The 26,194-nt window shown below is 36.4% G+C and overlaps 1 protein-coding gene across 1 annotated transcript; it reads left to right on the top strand.

The window, feature by feature from the left end:
• The first annotated feature begins 12,690 nt into the window (after positions 1-12,690).
• LOC131166928 (protein GRAVITROPIC IN THE LIGHT 1) lies at positions 12,691-15,222 on the top strand. The gene has a single exon (XM_058125576.1). The coding sequence runs from the start codon at positions 13,078-13,080 to the stop codon at positions 14,662-14,664; it is 1,587 nt and encodes a 528-aa protein (XP_057981559.1). The 5' UTR covers positions 12,691-13,077; the 3' UTR covers positions 14,665-15,222.
• Positions 15,223-26,194: the final 10,972 nt, after the last annotated feature.

Genomic DNA, 26,194 nt, shown 5'->3' with positions numbered 1-26,194 from the left:
GGTGGCTTCAGATCGTCGATCTGGCATGAAACGGGGCCGGGATCGAAGAGAGAATGAGAGGGGTGCCTTTTAGAGAGAGAGGGAGTGATTGCTGTGCCAAATTTTGCAATTTAATCCAAGTTTTCACTATTTAAAGCCCTTGATTCATCGACGAGACACATCATCTCGTCGACGAGTCCTTAAGGAATTTCATCGACGAACTTCCTCCCTCGTCAATGAATTTCAGACTGAACCAAAAAGCCCTCTCGGCATTTCCTCGTCGATGAGACATGGCTTCATCGACGAGGCCTACTTATGCGCTTGTCGATGAACTCCCTGTGTCCGTCGATGAGGCCCTGTGTAAAAATCTTTCGAGTTATTATATTCAAAGTGCAATTTCGTCGACGAACGCAAGCCTACTGCCTCCTTCTATTTTTGTTTCCATTTCCCTCCATCTTTATTATTTAAATACCATTATTCTTTAGGTCATTACAACCTGCATCGGGTGTAGGAACCCGAGCGTTCACGGAGGGTGACTTGCATTGGGTGTAGGAACCTGAGCGTTCACGGAGGGTGACTTGCACCAGGTGTAGCAACCCGAGCGTTCATGGATGGCGACTTGCACCGGGTGTAGGTACCAGAGTGTTCACGGAGGGTGACTTGCACCAGGTGTAGGAACCCGAGCGTTCACAGAGGGTGACGTGCACCGAGTATAGGAACCCGAGCATTCACGGAGGGTGAGCTACATCGGGTGTAGGAACTCGAGCATTCACCGAGGGTGACTTGCATTGGGTGTAGGAACCTGAGCATTCACAGAGGGTGAGTTGCCCTGGGTGTAAGAAACCGAGCGTTCACGAAGGGTGACTTGCACCGGGTGTAAGAACCCAAGCGTTCACAGAGAATGACTTGCATCGGGTCTAGGAACCCGAGTGTTCACGGAGGGTGACCTGCATCAGGTGTAGGAACCCGAGCGTTCACAGAGGGTGACCTGCATCGGGTGTAAGAACCCAAGGGTTCACAGAGGGTGACTTGCACTGAGTGTAGAAACCTGAGTGTTCACGGAGGGTGACTTGCACCGCGTGTAGGAACCCGAGTATTCATGGAGGGTGACTTGCACCGCGTGTAGGAACCCGAGCATTCACGGAGGGTGACTTGCACCGAGTGTAGGAACCCGAGCATTCACGGAGGGTGCCTAGCACCGGGTGTAGGAACCCGAGCGTTCACAGAGGGTGACATGCACCGGGTGTAGGAACCCAAGCGTTCACGGAGTGTGACCTGCAACGGGTGTAGGAACCCCAACGTTCACGGAGGGTGACTTGCACCGAGTGTAGGAACCCAAGTGTTCACGTAAGGTGACTTGCACCGGGTATAGGAACCCGAGCATTCACGGAGGGTGACTGGCACCAGGTGAAGGAACCCGAGCATTCACGGAGGGTGACTAGCACCGAGTGTAGGATCTCGAGCGTTCAAGGAGTGTGACTTGTAGCAGGTGTAGGAACCCGAGCGTTCATGGAGGGTGACTGGCAGCGGGTGTAGGAACTCGAGCTTTCACGGAGGGTGATTGGCACTAGGTGTAGGAACCCAAGCATTCACGAAGGGTGATTGGCACCGGGTGTAGGAACCCAAGCGTTCACAGAGGGTGACTCGCATTGGGTGTTGGAACCTGAGCGTTCACGTAGGGTGTCTTGCACCGAGTGTAGGAACACGAGCGTTCACGGAGGGTGACTTGCACTGGGTGTAGGAACCCAAGCGTTCACGGAGGGTGACGTGCACCGGGTGTAGGAACCCGAGCGTTCACGGAGGGTGACCTGCATCGGGTGTAGGAACCAAAGCATTCATGAAGGGTGACGTGCACTAAGTGTAGGAACCTAAGCGTTCACGGAGGGTGACTTGCACCGGGTGTAAGAACTTGAGCTTTCACGGACGGTGACTTGCACTTGGTTTAGGAACTTGAGCGTTCATGGAGGGTTACTTGCATCGTGTGTTGTAACCTGAGCGTTCACGGAGGGTGACTTGCACCGGGTGTCGGAACCCAAAAGTTCACGGAGGGTGAGTTACACTGGGTGTAGGAACTTGAACGTTCACAGAGGGTGACCTGCATCGTGTGTAGGAATTTGAGCGTTCACGGAGGGTGACTTGCATCGGGTGTAGGAACCTGAGTGTTCATGGAGGGTGACTTGCACCTAGTGTAGGAACCCGAGTGTTCACGGAGGGTGACTTCCACTAGGTGTAGGAACCCGAGCTATATACCCTAGTATTCAAATATTTGTGAAACAAGTTGTGCTTGGACAATGATGAAAAGAGATGTACGAAAAAACGAGTATGACATGAATGATGTTATATGATGCATGAATATTGCCGTCGGTGAGGCTAGAGTGCACGGATATGTTGCTATATGTATGCATATTGCTAACTTATGATGCTAGAATGCAGTGATATGTTACTATATGTATGTATATTGCTAACTTATGATGCTAGAATGCAGTGATATGTTGCTATATGTATACATGTTGCTAACTTATGATGCTAGAACGTTGTGATATGTTGCTATATGTATGCATGTTGCTAACTTATGATACTAGAATGCAGTGATATGTTGCTATATATATGCATGTTGCTAACTTGTGATGCTAGAATGCCATGATATGTTGCCATATGTATGCATGTTGCTAACTTGCACTGCTAGAATGCAAGGATATGTTGTTATATGTTGCTAACTTGGGATGTTAGAGTGCAGGGATATGTTGCTATATGTTGCTAACTTGGGATGCTAGAGTGCAAGGATACGTTGCTATATGTTTCTATGCAATGCATGAAATATATGGTAATGCATGAAATGCATGACATTGCATGAATCTTTTCTCCTAGCGCGCTTGTGATCAATAACCTCATCTTTTATCTTGGTCATGTTTTCGAATTTCTGTATGAAACTTGCCACATTTGAATGGATCTATAACTGGTCTTGGCTCAATTTTCTTGATTCATCTGGTCACGGAAGTGATTGACTTGACTCAAATGAAACTCAATCAAAAAATCTGCCCCAGTTGAATAGATCTATAGCTGATCTTGACCGTGTTTTCATATTCCATTCTGATAAGAAGGTGATTGAATGGGTCCCACTGAAACTTGAAAAGTAAGGTGTAGTCCCAAGAGGGGGGTGAATTGGATTATAAAAATTTCTTTTAATTCCTTTTAAGAATCCTTAAACTTCTTTTTAACCAATTCTTAACTTGATGATTTTTCAAACTTTCAACAAAAACTTATTTCTCAATTCAATTCACAATAACACAATCATTCAACCATCCAAGTAATCAATAATCCAATCAACCAATCACAATTTGAAAACAAACAACCAAACCAAAATTAACACATACAACACTTTGGTAATATAAAAACTTAAAATGACTTGTTTGTTTATATAAACCCTGTATATATGAAATTTTGTACTTGCTGATATAAAGCCCTATATTGATGGATTTGCTTCTTCAATATGATGTGCAATGTAACACAATATTTACACTCTTCCCAACATTCAGAGCTCAACTAAACTCTCAATTAATTTATCTTTGGGATGTTAACCAAGTAACGTACTCCTATATGGTTTCCAAAAGATATGGTGTAACTAACGTACTCCCTTTCGGTTTTCGCAACCCAAATCAAAATTAAACTTTAAGTTTATTTGATTCCCAAATATGCGTAATATATATGATTTTCAATTTAAACCATCCACGCAATTTAAATATGCTAAAAATAAAGAGTAAGGGAAAGAGAGAGTGAGACGGGGATTTTTACGAGGTTCGGCTTACACCCAGCCTACGTCCTCGCCTTTGGAAAACCACCAAAGGATTCTCTAAACTTGTTCCTTTAATGAGCGGAACAAACCTTTACAACACTCCTTGGTTAAGGTTAGAGTCTGCCTTCTCCAAATGATGTCCCCTCGTTCGGTCACTCCTTAACTAGGTTAGAGCTCGCCTCTCTAAGCAATATCCCTTTGCTTAGCCAGTGATCCAAACAATCCTTTCAATCATCAATACACAAGAAATAAATCAAATAGCCATGTACAAGAACTTGCTCACACAAAGAGCTTATTAGTACAACAATTTAGAAACTAATATACTTAAAAGTAAATAACAATATGGAATTTAACTTGAAGCTCAATGAAGTATATCACCGATTAATTCTTTCAATGATTGAAAGATTTAGAATTTGTAGCACAAGATTGGTGATTGAATCAACAAGACCTCAGCAAATTTCGCACACAAGATGAGAGTGAAAGAGCCTTTGGGTGTTGAGAGCAATTGAGAGAGATTTTGAATTTTTATTGAATTTGAATTTTTGGTATATTGATTCAATGATCTTTGAGGCTTATTTATAGACTTTAAAAGGTATGTAACTTGGTCCCCAAGTGACTTGAAGTATCCCCCAAGTTTTCACAAAGTTTGAGTCCCAAGCAAACCATTTAAAAAATGTTTTCGTTGAGGTTTTTTAAAATTCTGTTCGTGGCAGTCGCCTGCCATATTATTTTTAAAGGAGCACCCGGGGTAGTAGGGTTTCAGCCGCTTGCCAGGACACAGCCAATTGCCTGGCTTCACCACCCAGGCGCTTATCCTGATTCAGGCAGTCTACTGGTTGGTGTCAACTTCGAGTACCCTTATGTTTTTTAGTCATAAATTTTTGTGTGTAACTCCAAATTTGATGATCTTGGTGTAAAATGAAAGTTAAGAGAAAATCATACAACTTTCATGTTGAACACCTTTTAAAATAAATAGTGTTTGGTAGAGAAAAATACACCTCAATACAGATGTAGAAAAATTAACAACATTTTGAAAATCCTCTTTTTGATGCTTTTCATTCCAAAAATGATTCTAACCTTTTTGAAACAATTTTTGACCTTATAAAAATATTTGCCAAGTATGTTAAAAGGTATCTAGGTCCAATAAATTAACCTAAGAGTTTCATGCATCCATATTGAAATTCTTTAAAGTACTTACATGAAATTTTCTATAAACTCTTTCAAATTTTCAATTTTTGAATTCCTTAAGGTCTTTATGCTTACTTCATCTTTCTTTGAGCTTTCATAAAGTTCTCTTTAATCCTCATGCTCTCATGATCTTCAAGCTTTATCTTTAAATTCATTTTTGAATCAATGCTTTAAGTTTCATATTGATCATCCTTCTTTGAAATATAAGCTTTCATGAATTCTTTAACCTTGCATTCATCATTGAGTCCTGAAATCACTTAAACAAAGCATGTTAAGTTCTACTTATTTGTTAGTATCAAAACAAGATGTTAAACCTTGTAAGGTCAACAAAACTTAATCAAAATTTGTCCCAGTTGAATTTATCTGCCACTGATCTTGACTAAAAAGATCTCTAAAGTCTGACATGACATTTGCCTCAGTTAGATTATTCTGTGACTAAATTCTACCCGCATCGTATATTCCCAACGACGACCTTCTCTACAAGAAGCATACTGGTGATTCCGACACTCTTCGACTAATCGTCCTCCTTTCATGCTTGGAAGAGTAAGAAGGTTTTTTTTTTTTTTTTTGAAATGAGGAATGATTATGCAATTATGACATCAACTTGTTAAATCAAAAGGTCACTCGCACAAAATAAATGTTTTACCATCCTCCAATGCTATTACAAGGAAAATTCATATCAATATTCAAAAGCCATATGATATTGATGTTAATTTACTAGAATGAATGGCTGATCTTCTCTTTGACTGCCCCAGCTTTTTCAATGGCCACTTCTCCCCTTTTTGTCTCATTCTGTTGTGAAACCACTAGAAATTCCTCATGTTTAACGGTTGTCTTTAGTTTAGTCAAGTTCAGTCCATGTTTTGATCTCAAGATGGTCTTTAAGACTCAGGACGAAACATAGGCTTAAGGATATAGTTTTCAGAAGAAAATGGAAACTAAGGCTCAAAAATCTCATCCCATAATAACATTTTCTGCCTCAGTTTGAGTTAAAGCACTTTGCAAGATATCAACCAAACTTGTTATTTGAACAAACTGCCTACGTACCTTTTTAGAATCAGGTCATTACATAATTTAGACTCAACATTGAGTATGACAAATCATTAGAGACAACAATACATACCAATCTAGTCAGGACTTTAATTTGGACCATAATATAGGCTGGGAGTATAGGTTAAAGAAGAAAAGAGTTAAATAAGGCTCAGAATTATCGATCTTATCAAGGGTAAATTGGCTAAAGATCACATATGAAATATGTCCCTTATTTCTTTCTTTCTCTTTCCTTTTTTTTTTTTTTTTTTCTGCATCTTCTTCCTTTACTGCACTTTTTTCTTTTCCTTTCATGAAGGACTTTTTAGTATTTTATTTGGACCTCGTTTGAAACTGATCTTTTGAAAAATGCCCCAGTATAGGGTGTGATCTTTTGATAGGTTAATCAAGAATTGAATTTTCCAAGTTCAAAAGGGCTTGCAAGGGATTTCTTTTTTTATTTTCTTTTTGATAGTAGAAAAATGGTCTTCCATCCTTTTGATAGCCTATCGTTGTCTCATATGACTTGCCAAACGCTAGGAGACCCAACCCAGGTTAAATTTTTGGTGAATTGACTTTTAAGAAAAATGGGTTTAACAATCAAACTCAAATGAGTTAACAAATGGTAAATCAATATTTGGTTCTTTTAAGGATATTATTTGGCCAAGGATGGCCATCTATCATTTAATCAAAACATGAATAGCGAATTGACTTGAAATTCTTGGCACAACACAGATATTTTACTGAGTTCCTTCAAGATTCTTTATTTTTTCGCAACATCTGAGTTCATAGGGTGAGGGAAATTGTTTCATCTTCTTCTACTTCCACCTCCCATGTTTGGTTTTCAAAATTAACATCACTTTCTCGCTTATGAATATTGGTATTATCATTTTCCTTATCTTTGCACGAAATATCAGCAAACAAATTTTTGGTAACTGAACTCATGACACAAGTGATATGAGAAAATGCATAATTCATTTTATTGATGAAAGGGAAATTGTCCAAGACAATAGTGTCAACAAACTACCAGAAGAAAGGAAATTAAAATGACATCATCACATGAAATAAACTAGATAATCAAAAACTTGCCCCTTGTGTACTTTTGCTCCTACAATCAAAGAGTAAATCTATCCATTCAGGCTTCTTACGAGAATTCCAGGATCCATAACTGACATATTCTTTTGCCTGACCTTGGCTCCTAGATCTTCTTACAATATATTAACCTTTTCTTTCCCTGTGATTGGGTAGAAGATTCCCATGGGCTATTGGCTGCTTCTCCTCGAAGGCTAACCATTCAGCATCTCTCAATGATTGCACTTTATGCTTAAAGGTCCAGCACTTTTCAATTAAATGACCTGTTGTCTCAGTGTGATATTCACATCGAGCATTTGGGTTAGATTTGGTAAAATAGATAAAAATTCGTTAATTAGAACCGCATTCGACCCATTTTAATTGGCTCATAATCATCCGTTTGTTAAATGAGTCGAATATGAGTTTTCATTTTCATATCCGCCCCTTTAGAGGGTCGGGTTGGATTTATCCGACGGATATCCGCCAACCTGCTTACATTATTAAATATTAACCCATAAAAGCCCACTACCCCCTAAGCCAGCTGGTCCAGCGGCTCCAACCTACTAAGGCACTGCTCAAAGCTCAAAGGCCTAACGCCCAAGTGCCCACATGGCCCGCACGCGTGCCCCTCTTGAGGCTCGGTCCCTCCGCCCTCCCACTCCTAGAGTCCTAGGCTCCCAACCCCCAAGTCAGCCCCATTCGACCATTCAAGCCCCAGCCACAGAGACTCAGAGAAGGAGAAGTGGGGAAGTGGAAACCAGTCGGCGGCTGCATGAGACCCTTCTTCTTCGACCCTTCGAAGCCCTCGGCCCTACGAGTCTCTGACCTTTTGCGACTTGCGAGTCTCTTCGATCCTTTGAACCAGTCTTTGGATACGCGATTGCCACAGCAGGTGCCAGGAGCTTCGAGCTTCGAACCAGCAGGTGCCAGGAGCTTCGAACCAGTAGGAGCTTTGATCCTTTGAACCAACAAGAGGGGGCTTCAGAATCAGAACTGGCGGGTGTTCCACTGTTCTTCATCTCCTCTATCCGAGGGGGCTTTAGAACTCATAAGGTAGTCTGGTAGTCCCTCCGAGCTCCACTCTTTATGGCTTATGCCTTCCACTACTATTCGTCTTTTCCACACTTCCATTGTGTATTGTATTTTTATTTTCTTTTTCTACTTTTCTTCCTCATGCTTCTATTTTTATTTAATTTTAAATATATTAAATATTGATTCCTTGCAAATTCTTTGAAGAAGACTTGGTATTTGCTAATACAGACATTAACAGATTAACTTAATATTTTATATTTGATTCTTCACTGGTAAAACATAATTACTTCAGTAAGGATTTATAAAACAGTTAATGCAATTTATAAACATTATATAATTATTTTTGAATGATTGACCATGTACAAACACACACATGTATGATGCATGTACACATTCTTTTGACAACTTTTGTTCATTGGAGAAGAGTCAATGGCATTATTACTCAAACTCAAAGAATAAAGAGATAAAATCATGTATATATAGGCCTACAAAAATAAGGTTCTCTTAATGCATCTATCAACCTTGAGATTATTACTAAAGTCTTAGCTAATAGGTTGAGTGCAGTTCTTTGATAATGGAGTCCTTAGTAAAAGCATTAATTCCTCCTTTATAGCCTTGGTACCGAAGAAATTTAATTCTATTAAAGTGGGGGATTTTAGACCTATTGGTCCTATTAGTCTTGTCTCTAGTGTGTATAAGATTATTACTAAAGTCTTAGCTAATAGGTTGAGTGCAATGCTTGATGATACTAAAGCCCTTTGTTCGAAAGTTATCATATACAATTTAAATTATTATGATAAAAAATAAATTATGAATAAAATTATATTTGAGAATGGTGGATTATCCACCCATCCGCCATGAATTATCCGATCCAAAACCGCCTAATCCGCCACTTAAACGAGTCGAATATGGATTATGATTTTTTCACTCGATAATCCGCCTTATCCATCACAGATAAATCGATTCGATCCGCTTTGCCAGGTCTAATTTGGGTTGTACAACCTTGGGTAAGGGGGTTGTATCAAAACTCTCGGTGTAGGCGCAACTAAATGCCTTTCAACCAACTATGGGAATAATTCTACATAGGTTATCGGGATAGGCTGAATTTCCTTTCTTTTCTTTTCTTTTGGAGGCATTCCTGACATCTGTAAGTTACGTTGCTCCAAAGTTCGTAAAGGACTTAAGGAATCTATGTGCTGTCGTACACCCCCGGGTGCTACGTTACTTTTCCACCTTTTTTCAACCCCGTTCGAAGAACTTTGTCCTGGCCATGTATATTGCACTCCTTTTATTTTGATTGCTTCCTTAACCTGCTTTTTGGTGATTCTCAAGTCAGCAAAATTCTAAGAAATACCTCTAATTTGGTGGTCAACACCTGGATCTTTGAAAAATTCATCAAATGAACAAACTGCTTTTCCTTTTTCCACCCGAGGATAACTCTGTGTTATCATTTCTTCTTGATCATAAGAGTACTTGCTCGCCTTCTTCTCCCTATTTCATAAAGATCGCTTGTCTGAAGTTATATCATTATTGTACTGAGCGATAAAAGTGTGAGTTAAATCCTCCCATGTGCGAATCTTTACTCGATTATACCATCTTAGGGCTTCCCCAGTCAAGCTATCTTGGAAATATTGGATAAGCAGGTTATCATTGCTACAATGCGCAACCATTTTTTGTAAGTACACCCTCAAGTGAGCTAGTGGACATTTAGACCCACTAAACTTCTCAAAATTTAGGATTTTGATCTTTGGGGGTAAGATCAAGTTTGGCACCAAACACAGATTGAAAGCATCCGACGAACCAGACATGTTTGCTTTCTCCATAGCTTGCAACTGTTCTTCCCAGACTTCATTCTTATGATTCATTTCTTTACTAGGTATCTGCTCTTTGCCAATTTCTTCAGCTATTCTCTCTTCTTGAATATCAGGATTGATAAAGGGTGGAACTTGGACATTTATCAAATCCATAAATATTGCAGGAGCATTCGTCAGACCAAATGAGATAACAAGGAACTCGTAATGTCCATACCTAGTCTTGAAGGTTATATTCGATACATTTTTTACCCTTACTTTTACCTGATGATAGCCTGATTGGAGGTCAATCTTGAAATACATCCGTGTACCCTGGAGTTGATCAAATAAATCATTTATACGAGATAGATGATACTTGTTCTTGATGGTCACTTTATTAATCTCCCTATAATCTATGCACATCCTCATAGACCCGTCATTCTTTTTCAATTTTTCCTTCGATTTTGATAATAAATCAAAGGTATTGAAATCTGGTGGGGTTATTAACTTTTTGACCATTAAGCATAACCTTTTTCTTTAGTATTCCTCATATAAAATGATATTTTATATATTTTATCATATTTTTACTTGTACTTAAACTTATAGATTCTAAAGTTTCTTTTCATAGTTCTAAATTAAATTCTACTACACCTCTAATTTCATTAACAGATGACAGGATAAAATCTGGCAACACCCCCGGAGTTTTTTGAATATGACACTTCTCCCCCCAATTTTTTAAAAACTGCCAAATCCCTTGATATTTATTTTTATAGACAAAATAAACCTTCAATTAGTTGACTATTAATGAACTGTTAAATGTCTGTGAAAAATGAATTTGAACCTTAATAAAAATAATCTTTCAAAATGATGTCAATTTAATAAATTAAATTGAGAAAACTAGTCAATTGAAATTTGAATAAGCGAATTAGATATCTAGTTAGTCCTTATTTGATCGGTCTAACAAGTCCAATCTCTTTAGTTCAATTAATTGACATAAACATGACAAAATAATTCTATTATTGTTTAAATTTTTGAAAATATGAAAAAAAATTACTAACAATTTATAAATAGTGTCTAATAATTATAAACAACAACAACAACAAAACCAAACCTTAGTTCCATTAAGTGGGGTCGGCTATATGAATCATTTTCCGCCAATTTATGTAATCATGGAGTGAATATTAATTTGGCCAATTCGAATTGATTTTTAAACTATATTTTATTTTTTAAAAAATATATTTGATAATTTAATTTGTATAAAAATTATATATAACAAATACTTTGGAAAATTATAACTATCTAAATATTTTTTGAATTATTAGTATTATTAATTTATTTATTACATATTTTTAAAGTATTTGAAATAGTAATTGCTTGTGTGACTCGAATCAATTGAATCAGTTAGTCTAGTCAACCTAAAAATTGAGTGTTTGATTTACTTATAAATTCAATTTTCAAAATATACTGTACTTAATTAACCAATTTGTTATATTAAATTAATATTATTTTCTTAGTTTATCTTATTATAATTAAATAAAAAATAAAAAATTATCATTTATCAAGGACATTTCTTTAATTTTTTGATGTAAATTTAACTATTGACTAATTGTAATTTTGGAACAACAGAAGGGTTCTTTTTGTCAATAAAATTAAATCTCGGATGATTTTTTTTAGATAATTTTCGAAAGTTTAACATATGTGGAGTCATTTTTAATAAACTGAAAATGTGCTATGAATTTTATCAAAAAATAATATTATCTACAAATGACACAGAATACCAAAGCTATTTTAATTTTATACAAATATTAACATTTTAAAAAATATCATTCTTTATATTTTTAATTAAAATTTTAAAAATAAAACTATTTTTTACAATTGCTCAGGTTACCAATATATTTTTGTGAAAATCTTCATAAAATGCTCTACGATTCTTTTATTGGGATTGTAAAAAGAACTTTCTGTTTTTTTTAGTCCCAGAAAGCAAAGAATAGATTCCAGTTTCTCTTTGAAAGCATAGATTTGGAGGTCTTGAGTTTTATTTGTAAACAATTAAATAAAATTTAGTATATTTTTATTGTACTTAACTTAAATTTGTACATATTTAAATGTATAGAGTCAAGCTATCAAGCTCCTAAACATAGTAAGAATTGTGAAGGTTGCTCAATTAATAAATTTAGCATATATTTGAGAGTCTAATGTTTAAATTTGAGACTTAAATTTAAAAATATATTTAGATAAATAATTTACAAAATTAGACTAAATTTTTTCAATTGAAATAATATCTCAAAAGGGCTATATATATATATATATATATATATATATATTAATAGTTGCCAAAAAAAAAAAAAATCTTTTGATAGTATTGGAAAGTGCAGACTTTGAATTTTAAATTTTAAATTTGTAAATTTAAATAAAAACAGAAATTTAAATTTAAAACTTGAAGTTTATATTCATAAACACATTATTGAAAAAATTATCTTTGCCCTCATGAGAAAAAAAAATCAAAATAAGTTTTCGTACAATCTTTTCAAGACTTATAAATTTAGAACTCTATTAATTTAGTATTAGTATTCGAAAATTAAAATTTTAACATTTTAAGTAGAATAACATTTCTTCATCTTTAAAATGGAAAAGGTAAAAAGATTGTATTTTTTATTTAAATAAATTAAAAAATGAAAAAATCTATGTTTTATTATTTATTAAAGCAAACCTAAAGATTTTTATCTTTGATGGGTGGTGGCCGAATTGGACAACTTGTCAGTGATTGTAATGATGATTGCAACTCACGAAAGTGGCCATTTCGTTTATTACCGTTAATGAAAATACTCTCCAAAACCCAAAAGCCCAAAACCTAAAAGTCCAGAATTTGTTGCTTTTTCCTTTCGCCAAGCCAAAAAAGATGAGAAAGAGAATAGTGCGGCCAAAACCAAACACTCATACCTTCCTTCCAAGAAATTCAAAGCACATCCCCACCACCACAGCCACCACCACCGGCAGCTGTAAAACCCAACTCCTCTCTCTCTCTCTCTCTCTCTCTCTCTCTCTCTCTCTCTCTCTCTCGATTGCAGAAATCGAGCTAATCGAAGCGTTTTTCTCACTCTTATGTTCTCTCTCTGACCCAATCTCAAGAGACTTTTGAGGGAGGGAGAGGGAAAGAGGTGCTGGGGTTTGTAATTTCATTGCAGAAATTTCCAGATGCCAGAGATGGATGGGTCGTCGAAACCCCCACAAATCTCTGAAATGTTTCAGAAATTCGCACTCGCTTTCAAGACCAAGACGTTTGAATTCTTCGCCGACGAGGATGCCGACCCCTCCGCCGCTAACGCCGGTGGGGAAGACTCCGACGGCTTCGCCCTCCTTGACTCCGCCGAAGAATTCATCACCAACCAGAAAGTCGTAGTCATCAAACCTGACTCTTCCTTCAAACCCGCGCCGCCGACATCAATGGTCGAACCACTGCCGAACCTTTCATCACCCCCATCGACGGCCGCAAAACCGCAGACCAAATTGTCAACCCAATTGACGCCACCGCCGTCAATGGCCCCTAAACCACCTACCAAATTGTCTTCTCCACCATCAATGACCCCAAAGCCGCCAACCCAGAAAAGACCCATTGATGCTCAGATTACGCAAACTCTTCTATCTTCGATGTTTGCCACAATTTCGTCTTTCAAAGCTTCTTACCTTCAGTTGCAAACCGCTCATGCTCCTTTTGATGAAGAAGGCATGAAGGCGGCCGATCGAGCTATTCTCTCGCACCTCAAAAAATTGTCTGACATGAAGCAATTCTACAGAAACTTCAGTGACAGTACTGATTTAAATGTCGATTCTGCAATTGGGTCCTGTTTGGAATCGCAGGTACAAGAAAATCAAAGCATGCTTCGAACTCTAGAGACTGTCGTTAACCGTTTGCAGTCAGAGATTGATGGTAAACACTCTGAAGTTTTGGTTCTGAGGCAAAAATTGAACAAGATTCAGAAATCAAATTTGGTGCTATCGAAGAGATTAAATGGTGCTTCGAATTCTTCAGCTGAGGTATTGTTGTCAGTTAGTGTGTTTGATTCTGTACTACGTGATACTTGTAGATCACTGAATAGATTTACCAAGCTTTTGATGGGTTTGATCAAGAGAGCCGGGTGGGATTTGGATTTGGCAGCAAAATCGGTTCATCCTGATATTGATTATGCGAAAAGGGGCCACATTAGGTATGCATTTTTGTCGTATGTTTGTTTGGGAATGTTTCAGGGTTTCGATTTGGAAGGGTTTGGGTTGGGTGGGAGTGAAATCGTGTGCAATGGCAATGGTTTGAGTTCCCAGAAGAATAATTCATTGAAGCAATTAATCGAGCATGTATCGGTTGTTCCAATGGAGGTCCTTGGTAGAAACCCAAATTGTGAATTTTCAAAATTTTGCGAGAAGAAGTATCAACAGATTATTCATCCTACAATGGAATCATCAATTTTTAGCAATTTGGAGCAGAATGAAGCCGTGTTGTGTTCATGGAGGTCATTGGGTGTTTTTTATGAAGCATTTGTTAACATGGCTAGCTCAGTATGGGTGCTCCATAAGCTGGCTTTTTCATTTGATCCTGCAGTTGAGATTTTTCAGGTGGAAAGAGGGGTTGAATTTTCAATGGTGTATATGGAAGATGCTGCAAGATGTCCCTTGCCAGGAAATGATAGGCCAAAAGTCGGTTTCACAGTGGTGCCTGGGTTTAGAATTGGGAGAACAGTAATCCAGTCTCAAGTGTATCTAAGTGGCACAAAATGTACAGAGCTGTAGTTGGTGGTTCCATGATGTAAAAGAATGAGTTAATGTTAACTAATGAGGCTGCTCCTCATGAGGTTTGGTATAGTTTGGCTCAAAGGACATGCCTTCTAAATCTGTTTTGGTTTGGATTTTAATCACAGTGTCAAGATATCTAAAGTGCTTGGGTTGTTGTTCAACTGCATTGATACAAGAAGGGTCCATGTTTGAGAATTGAGAATCAAGAAGGTATCTCAGTTGTGCTTTTCAAGAAAGAATTTATGGAGTACATGGTTGAAGAATTCCACGTGTTGTCCTGATACTCTGGTCTGATATGGTATGGCACCACTTTGGCTATCTTGTTATATGTAACCGCGACTGGTTTGTGATTTTTCTTTTCTTTTGGGTAGGGTTCTCTATTGATTCACATGTAGAGATTGTAAAGCACCTTTTGTTTCTTTACTGGTTGGTGGGCAGGAGGAGGGGGTGGGTTAGGAAGTTGGGTTCTTCTAACACTTAAATACATCACCTAATTGTGTATCTATACTTCAAGATGTTTTGAAAAATAAAAAATGGAGTGCTTTTTAGTTCCAACTGAAAATTATTTAGCAATAATTTCATTGCATTTTTAAGGTTTACTTCCATTTGGTTAAATATATATTGGTCGTCTTGATGATGTTATAAAGCATTTGGACCAGGTGAATACCCTTCCATAAACACTTGTTCTGAAAGAAAGTATATTTCCGATTTGCTTCTCTGATGATCTACTTGTTTCTATTAAAACCCTGTGCAATTTACACCCTTCACTTCAGTTGGGCAAATTTTTATCTATGCATGTGTGAGCTCCTCTTCCCCCCCTCCCCCCCCACCCCATCCACAAAAATCATGGTTTGTCCATGGACTGCCCAAAAGTTGTATCCTTTGTGATACATCGCCCAAAGAAGAATAGATCTACATCATGGGATTTTTTTAGCAGACGCAGCATTTGGAAAATGTCAATCAGGGCCATATTTTAACATTCCTAATCAGTGTGAGATTGGGTTGTATTTGGTAGGCATGGATATTATTTCCTGATATTAATTTGTATCATTAGGGATTTCTTGTTGAAGAGGGAAAGATGGTGAATTAATATTTGTGTACAATTAATTGCTTTGCGGGCCTTTGTCAGAATATAACGGCTAACAACTACTACTACAGACTATTCCTTTACTTCTATCCATTTTTGTTGTGAAAAGAAATACACCATTTAAATTTGTTTATGGATCATGATATCAAGACAATTGCTGAGGAGCCATACATTTAAGAGGCACTTCACTGTGAAAGGTAACTTCCGTACCTGGTCTGTAGTTATACAGATCATTTTGTGTGCTTGTAGCTTCTCAAACTACGTCTTGATGTGCTTGATCTATTGTGGTGCTTATGCAGATTCCTTGGCCAATAGTCTGGGTGTCATATAAAGCATGCCTAAACATGAAAATTAGTTGATAAGGTGAGTGGGAGTTCAATTTAGAGTATCTGGCATGTTTAAGTTAGAATATCTGGCATGTTCACACTTCACTCCCAGCATAAATTCCTTCACGACGGGAATCAATTCAACAATCTGTTTTCCTTTCCTACTTGTTGCAGTCTTTCAAATAATGATCCTTATAAAAATTATTATTGTTACTACTAGTACTAATACTATATTAGTTATTTATTTATTTATTTATTTTCCTGTTGGCAACTGATTCTTCCATTTATGGAGGAATATCTTACCCTAATATTGTGCACTGAACTTTTTCTGGCGGGCAACTGATTCCATCCATTGGAAAAGATACTATGTATTTATTTTGTCATTATTAAGGTGAGGACAAGCACCAACTCAATGACAAGGGTTTTACATCCAAACTTGAAGATCAAAGGTTCAAATCATGGGAATAGTCTCTCCAATGGTAGAGGTAAGTCTCTGCACAGTCCTTTCTTGAACTCCATGACAGCCTTGTGAATTGGGTCTTACATTTCTTTGTTGTTAAGGTAGGCACATTATCTTGGGAGTAGAGGGGAAATGGCAAGGTAGAAAGCCTACTGTGTTTGGACATGTCTTCTATTTAGATTTGTGTGAACTTAGAAAAAATGTAATTCAAAAATTGTATTGGAAAATTTTCAAATCCACACAAATTCAATATAAGATTTGAAATTGCTTCCAAATGCATGGTAGATGTAAAAATAGAAGGTATGCATGCTTATGCTGCAAAAGGGCAGGCCTTGAAGGGAGGCAGAGCTTTATAGTTCGCCAACATACCTCCACACTGCCCAATATGGGACAATGTATTTTATTTTAAACATTATTTTGACCTCTTTTGTTTTTTTTAGGGGGTACTAAGATAGTGCTTGGGATATTACCATAAAACCTTGAGCCTCAAGAGGGGCAATTCAATAGTTTGAGCTTAAGATATCCATATTAGAGTGTTAGGTGCAAACTTGAAACAAGATTTGAGTATTTATGAGATGGGAGATAAACTAGATACGGGGTTAGGAGATATAACCGTTTGTATGGTTATAAAAGGCTCACTCGACCTTTCGTCCAAAAAAAACAACTTTGCATTCTCTCTTACCCTCAGTTGTCTACATTTATTTGGTCTATTTCATGCTTCGTGTTTGAGAGCTTAGAATTCAAATATTGAATTTTGATTTGTGTGAATTTGAATAAACTGTAATACTAAATTAGGTTAAAATTTATAAAATTCAAATTATAGACTTGAACCTAAATATAATCTGAGGAGGCACAGACACACAGGCACACTTTTTACCTATATCATCTGCACCTCCATTGCCTCTTCTATATTTTTGTAAAAATTTAGATACATATTAAATTGTAATCTTCCAAATCAAACTACAAGTAAATGGAATGCTAAAAAGAATGCAAAACTGTAGTTCAATTAAAATATTATTTTCTTCTGCTCCCCATAAAATATTAAATTTATATTCTGATCTCTAACTAGCATTGGGGCAACAAATGAAATGGGAACTCTTCCTTTACTTGGAGAGACTTTAGATTTTAAATTGAAGACTTGAAATTCATATTCCCATATACAGGATGTTACTTCTTTGAAAAGTAAAATAAAATGAACAGGTAATACCTGATTCTTTCACCCAAACTTATTTCGAAAAAGAGTAAAGTAAATGTGAATTGGTAATTTGACTTTTATAATGTAAATCTATGATTGGAACACATCCTAAAGAATTTAAGATTCATTTCTTGTGCTTGATGCATGCACTGATTCATGGTCTACGCTCGCCAGATCCTTGAGCTGCAGGCATTTGTTTATTTATTTATTTTTGGGTTCAATTGAAAGGCAAGCTGTGTCTGTGTCAATCCTACATGGGATTGAATTTTACCCGATGGCTGCAAGAATACCTTGGATGGGTAATAATTTTTATTTATTTATTTTTTTTTTCAGAAAATTCTACAGCATAAGAATAAGAGTTGATTTTTATTCAATTTATATTATAACGCTGCATTTGAGAGTATAAATTTTACATTTTGAATTTTGATTGGGACAAATTTGAACAAAATTTAATACAATTTTATCTCATATCATATTTAAATTCACACAAATTTAAATACACAGTCTCTCGAAAGATTCATGGCTTAATATTTGTGATGGTTCGAGCGGTAAATACAAAAGCATATATGATCTTCATATGACGCATCTTCTATATTTAGCACATGCAAATCCTCTCTCACTCTGGAAGATGAATACTTCCCTTTCCTCACCTAATTAAAGATATAGTTGATTTGGTCGTGTGAAACAATAGAAGATTTAATATTTTTTCAAACTTGTCACATGAAAAATTACAAAGTGATCCGAGAGCATATAAGGTTGGACTTCAATATTACCACATCGGCTCGATCAAAACTATAAATATAACTTGTCAATTTATAACCCTCAAAATTGGCCCAAGTGCCTCCTCAAGCTTCACATGGATGAATGCAAATTGTCGTAATTTCTTTCTGTTAGTTATCCCTTCATGAATTACACTTCAACAGTCTCCTTTGGATGAAACAGGACACACATAAAATAATGAATTTGCATCCGTAAGAGTGCTAGTTCAATATTTTGATAGTTTGGTTATTATTTTGATTGACCATCCAAAGGTGCTGATGGTGAAACTGAAGTTTGCAAATGTAATCAAAGTGTCTAAGAAGATTAAACAAACATTAGTGCAGCTTGTAATTCTGCATCTTAATATTTTAATCATCTTTTGCTAAAACCAATATCTACATTAAAACATAACTTACACACCCTTTAAGATCTCCACAAGACAAACGGTGCATTTTCAAACATAAGAAACATGAGCATGCCATTTTAATTTACTACAAATTTTTACAAAGAAAATGCATAAGCAGAATGATATACTAAACATGAACACAAACCATAATGGAGACAAAGGCAATATTCTAATAACATTACAAACTGCAAAACCGTTTAAGAAAGAATCAAACATCACACTAACTATAAGATCCTTCAATTTAAAAAAATAAAAAAATTACTTACCATTATGTCAACCTCCAATCCAATCCCAAAAAGCAAAATTATTATTGGAGTCAATGCTATATTTTTTTCTAATAGAAGCGGAACATTACAAATGGCCTAACTAACTGCCAACCTAAAATTTTTAGAAGTTTAATTCATTCAAAATTAGGGAAATAAGAGGGAGTAGATGAAGAAAGTAACAATGTTGAAAAATTAGTATTGACAACCGCCATATAGTTTGCAACAATAATGGGACTGAAAATAAGATTTTCAATTTCATCCTTTTCAATGGGGAATTTATGTGGCCGAGATTTGAATTCAACAAACACCTAATGAAGATGAAAACGTATGAGAATTTATTGGATTTTGGATGGATGTGGGGTTTTAATTTTTTTCATAGATGATTATTTTGCCGGTTGGTGGAAGGTGAATAGTCGGGAAGTCATATGGACATGAGTGGAAATAAGAATGGGTGGCGTTTTGGTTATTGGGACATTTGTGAAATTTCAAATATTATAAATAAAAAATGAAGGGTTTTTGTCGTCGGATTCTGTCTGGGGGTCCCTAAATGAGAAAGAAAGGAGTTTTGAGAAGGGGTTAAAACAGTTAAAATACGGAGTCATCGCCTTATTTTTTTGAAAACAATAGGGAAAATAAAGAAAAACCCTACAAAACGTCTACGAAAACCAGAAAATGAGTTCAGAAGTATATTTGTGCATGGGTAAGGTGATTAGCTAATCATCTTAGTGATGGTCAGCCCTTTAGCACTGCTAATGATACCCATTCGCAGAATGGTTATCGCCATTATATAAGTACTGCCTTCAAAAAGAAAAAAAAAATGAGAGAAAGGACTCCTTTGGTAATCTAGTGATGAAATCATTATTTGAGCACTCAAATATGGTTTCGAGAAGTTTAGAGTATTGCTTTAAAAGAGTTTGACTTTAGAACCCTAAGTTTTGGTGAAAATATGATGATGATGGTGATGGTGATTGATGAAAAGAAAACTATTGATTTGAAAAATGTCTAACTTGTATTATCGGCCTAAAAAACAAAAGTTTTAGAAAATGCGACTGCACTTGTGTTACTGATATTTGCAAAGAGTGAATGAGAAGGGTGAGTTTGAAAGTGAGAGTTTGAGTTAAAATGTGTAATGAATGCATAAATTTTTGAAATCTAGGGCTATATCATTAGTCTGGTTGAAAATCGAGAAAAACGTTGCAAAAACACATTTTTGGGATTTTTGAAAATATTTTTAAGGAAAAAAAAGACTCTCACACCATTTAAACTAAACATGGTTCATTTGGTCTAATTTTGTTGGTCAGAGCCCTAACCCTTCTCAAATCATACGATTCTTGAAGGTTCTGACTCCTGCCATGCTTAGGAATAAGGGAAAGAAAGCATTATACAACAAAATTCTTCCATTTATCCCACCATGAGCCAAAAATAAGCTATGGGAACCAATCAACAAAAATTCATATTTTTGGAGTTTTCTGCATTTTCTATTTTCTTGGGATTTTAAAATGGAAAGAAGATGAAATACACGTGCGCGCGCGCCAACACACACACACACACACACACACACACATATAATACATACATATACATGTATAATATATATATATATATATATATATATATATGTATATGTGTGTGTGTGTATATATATATATATGTATATGTGTGTGTGTGTGTGTGTGGTTTATATATATATATATATATATATATATATATATCTGTGTCTGTGTATGTGTGTGTCTATATGTGTGTGTGTGTGTGTGTGTGTGTGTGTGTGTACTTTTTTAGTGTGTTTATGTGTGTGTATTTCATCTTATTTCCATTTAGAAAACCTAAAAAAAAAAAAGAAAATTTTGAAAACTCCAAATATATAAAATATTGTTGATGGGTTCCCACAGTCTATTTTTGGCTAATTATGAGATAAAAGGAATAATTCTATTGTATAGTGCTTTCTTCCCCTTATCCAGGCATGTCAGGAGTCTGAACTTTCGATAATCCTATGATTTGAGAAAGGTTAGAGTGCTAACTAATAGAATTAGACCAAACAAACCATGTTTAGTTCAATTGGTGTCAGAGTCTTCTTTTACTCGAAAATATTTTCGAAACTCCTTTCTTTCTCATTTGGGGACTGCATTCCCTCTTCATCAATACCTCGGAACAGAATCCGACATTGACAGGTCGGTGACTCCGCAGAGGACACTTAGAGAGTCAAGCCGGTTGTATGTGTTCCCTTCCATTTTATTTGTGTTTGTTGTGAATTATAGTATGATCTATTTGGTAGTAAGTTTTCTTTCATTAGCTTTGTATGCCCTGTGATTTTTTCTTGTTTTGTAGTGTAAATGTGATAGTGTTGTGCATTTATTTTTTCTCCTTTTTTAGATCATATCGGATCTTTTCGTTTACTTTGTAGAGTTATTGTGCATTTATGTTTTCTCATTTTCTAGATCAAATATTCCTTTACTTTGTAGAGTTATCTTATAATATATTTCTATATTATTATCTGTATTTATCCATTCATTTGCTCCCAACACACACTGTACACTAACTTTGTATGAGTTCTACACCTAGACTTTTGCTTATTAGGATTAGGAGAGGCAAGAAGTAGTGAGACCTCCATGGGGCATTGTCCTTCGCATAGGCCTTATGAAAATCTCCTTACTCAGATAGAACCATTTTCACTTGAAACTTGTAACGGGTGAGGATCGATTTAGGACCTTACTAGCCTCCATTGGCAACAATGAGGACAGTCAGGGAGCCTTTAGAAGTCAAAACTCTGCACTAATAACCCTCTACCCCCAACATTTATTGGATCGAAAACCATCCTTGTACATAACTGTTAGGACACCAGGGAGCTTGCAATAAAGAGGCTAAGGTCATTATATCCTAGTATTGCGTGATAATTTAAAGTAATGAATTCTTGAGGGGTATTCCTTGTTGACCTTATTAGTTACACCCAGTTTTGATAATGATAAATACTGGTAATTGATGGCTATCAAGTTTGTGTGCAGGTCTATATTTGCAGATACTTTGATGGCACATAAAGAAGAGCATGATGACACTAAAGATTATTTTGTGTTGTAATTCATTATTATTCAATTTGGGTTTGTAATAGTAATTAGGGAAAATGGTCTTTAATAATCAATGCTTTACTTGCATGATAGGGTAGATAAGCTCAAATGACCATAAGGAAACCAAATGACCGAAGGGCACTCAACCGACGCCGGATTTTTTTGGTGTCCTAGAAAAGACCTAGAATGACCCTATGATACTCATGCATGCATAAACATAATATGTTTATATGGATAGGGTGATTGCATAAGGAAATAGAACCGAAATGCATTAAAAATACATGTTCATACGATCGTACCTTCATAATGAAAATCTATCGGTCGACCAAACCAGTCACCAAGTCAACAGTTTGACCATTGCATGGTTGACCGAGCCTTGCCCAGTTCAAGTCACCCAGTCGATCGAACTCTCTCCAAGTCAACAGTTTGACCATACGGTCGACCGCATCTATTGCTTAAGCCAACCACCTGGTTGACCGAGTTCTCACGTGTGTTTGGCCAATTGCTTGGTCGATCGAACCACTTAGTTCAAATCTACACAGTCAATTGACCCGCATAGAAATGAAAAATCGTTTTTGGGAAGCCTAGTCTGGTCGATCGAACTTTCAGTTCAAATTTTACTCGGTTGACCGAACTTTGTAATTGGGTCAACCAAACCACAAGTTTGGTCCACTGGTGCTTTCGGGTTGCCAAATTATTTTCACCGCGGTTAAATTTTTTAAACGGGGTTAATTAGGTTAAAATGGTTTAAAACAATACTAATAATCCCCTATGTGTCCTTGATGATTATAATTATGAGGTAGTCTATATATATCCCCTCATTTGAAAAGATTAGCAATTGAATTAGCAATTTTAATTAGGAAAAATCCTCTGAAATTCAAAAATCTCCTATACTCAATTTTGAGCCTTTTACACTCCTTCTTACCAGATTTTATTGTTTAAATCTCTTTGTAAGTGTGATCGAGTGTTCTTATCATTAGGCTTAAGCTCTCTCTTGTTCTTGTTGATTGAGATTATTTTATTAGAGAGCTAAGCTTGAAGTTTCCCTAGGAGACTTTGTTAATAAGTCTTCCCTAGGAATACTTTATTGAGCCATTGAGTTTTGCATTGTCATTGCAATACTCAAGGAGTTCACATTGGATTTTGATTGTTAAAATATTTTACAAATCATTTTTAAAATATCTCTTGTGCTTATATTTGAGAAATATATATTTTGAGATATTTGCTTGAGTGCTGAAAGATCTTTGTTGCTATACCTTTTGATTGAGATTATCATTTTAATACGAAGATCAAATAAATATTTTTCAAACCATTATTGAATATCTCTTGTGGTTTATTTTGATAAAAATTTCTGTTGAGATATTTAAAGTATACTTGTGATCTTTTATAGTGCATTGTGATTGAGAATATTATTTTGACACAAAGATCCTATTACTTACACTCTTACGTACTAATTGCATTATTGACATTAATTTTGAGAGTAAACACTAAGGCTACACTGAGCTTATCATATCTTATCATTTGGTAGTGTGTTGATTATATTGGTACATATTAGCTTGTGTAAGGAGCATTTCCTTGTATGCAAAATTTTCTACATTTGATATATTTTAGGCATGGGTTTGAAGAGGGAGACTAGCTCTGTTGAATAGTCTCGGACTGACTTAGACCCAGTTAGGAAAGTTAAGTGCACTATTCTAGTAAGGCGTGTTGGTTGAGATCGGCCCCTTGAATTGATATAGTTGTAACCGGTGCCACTGTACCCGTTAAGTGGGCATTAGTGGAATCCTCAGACTTGCAAGCTAGAGGTGGGGATGTAGGTAGTATTGGCCGAACCCCGATAACATATCATATGTGCACTATTTATATTTCTACAATTTATATTTACTACACATGTATGTTTTATTGTGAATGATTGAGTTTATTATTGCATAAAAAGACCCTAGGTTGCGTAATACTACTGATCTAGTTTAACCTAGGAAGTAATTTTTAAATATCCAATTCACCCCTCCTCTTGGGAATACATCAAGGCTAACATTCCCAACTCTTCTTGCACTCATGAAACATAATAGTATGTTCCTCGTGAGGCAAAAGCACCCGTATGGTCTACAAAGTCAAAAACCCAAGATATCGTGGAATCCAAGTGAACATAATGACCTCAAAAACTTATTCATATTTTTATGTTTTACTTTGTTTATTTATGTGATTAGTGCTAACTCATTACCACCTTGAGTACTCTATTTCTTAATTCAGGCTCTCTTAGGCCTGTCTATGTCTTGGAAATCCCATCTCATCCCTTATTGCCTTTTCCTTCTCCAAGTCCAAGTCCCAAGTATGGATATGCCAGAATCTCAACAAGGTGAGAAGTCACATGTCATTGGTTAATAGTTCGAAGCGTTGGAGAAAACAATGAAAGAATTGGTGTTGTTGAATAAAGGCAAGGCATCGAAGAACTTCACAGGTCCCCTTCCACAGTCAGAAAACCAAACTAGGCAAGGTACCCTTTTGCCATAGGGAAATACAGAGGGCGAGCAAAAGAGAAACAACAAGGAATACATGGACTTTATTGAAGAAAAACTTAAAGTAAAATTGGAATAGGCAGGATATGGAGGTTGTAGAGTTTGAGGACCTCTATTTATTAACAAACTTAAGGATTCCTCCGAAGTTCAAAATGACGGACTTCAACAAATATAATGGAATTAGGTGCCCAAATACCCACCTAAGAATGTACGGAAGGAAAATGGTTGCCTACTCTGAGGATAAAAGGTTGTTCATCCACATTTTTCATGAAAGCCTTGCAGGTCCAATACTAAAATGGTATGCCTCTTTGGAAAAAGTCAGCATACAAAATTGGAAAGACTTGGCCAGAAAATTCTTGAAGCAGTACAAGTTCAATCCAGATGTCATTCCCAACCATCTCAACTTACAGAGCATAGAGAAGAAGGCATCAAAGACTTTTAGGGAATATGCGCAATGATGGAGAAGGTTAGTAGCTTAAGTTGATCTCCCCTTTATTAGAAGAAGATTTAGTAGACCTCTTTTTGTTGGAACCTTGGAAGGGATCCACTACGAAAGGTTGTTGGGGCATGGTGAGACAAATTTTGCAAATGTTGTACAAATTGGTAAGAAAATTGAAAAAGGTTTGAAATTAGGGAAAATGATGGATTATATAGTGATGCGGCCATTTCGACCACCAACAGAAGAGGAACCAATATGTGGAAACGAGGTTGAAGATATTTGTATCATTAATCATAGGGGCAATCAAAGGACAAAACCAAGGCCATGACCTATTCCTCATTTCCATGCACGACCCACCACCTATCCTCAATTCCCAATCCATCCTTAACCATGCATTTCCCCACTGCAGTTCTTAAGTCTAGGACCTCTATACTAGTCAACCCTAGTAATCCAAAAGTCATGCCCAACACCATCCAACAAAACCTCGAAACAAAAAGGATTCATTCCACTGTCCTTCCCATTAATTGACATATACCAGCAGTTGGCATCCCAAAAAAAGATCACTCCAATGCCCTTGATTGTGATATCATATTCAAAATAGCATTGCCCAAAGGTATCCTATGAATTCCATATGAGCGCCCCTAACCATTCCACCAAAAATAGACCTCGGGTCCAGGGGCTTCGGATTTGGTTCGGGTTTAAATATGAATTCATGTCATGGTTTGGGTGGTCTGAGATTGGATTCAAAATCTAAAAGGGAGGGTACCTGCATACAAGCATTCACATAGAAACACACGAATTGAAATGATTTAGAGTTTTACCTTCTGCTTTATCTCCTCCTTTCTTCTTTTCTGACTTCCTGGATGGATTTGGCTTGAGTATCTACATAAGGGGTCTTCTAAGCTTCTGCTTCGGGTTCAGAGTGGGTAGGCACCAGGTGGTGCCTCTGTTGTTGAATGTATCCTGCTTCTGGTCCTTCCCAACGCTCTGTACTCTGGATTCAACAAAGCC

Source organism: Malania oleifera, chromosome 10 (genome assembly GCF_029873635.1).
Source record: "Malania oleifera isolate guangnan ecotype guangnan chromosome 10, ASM2987363v1, whole genome shotgun sequence".
NCBI lineage: Eukaryota > Viridiplantae > Streptophyta > Magnoliopsida > Santalales > Ximeniaceae > Malania > Malania oleifera.
Note: the sequence above shows the minus strand (reverse complement) of the source record. Positions and strands in the feature narration are given on the sequence as shown.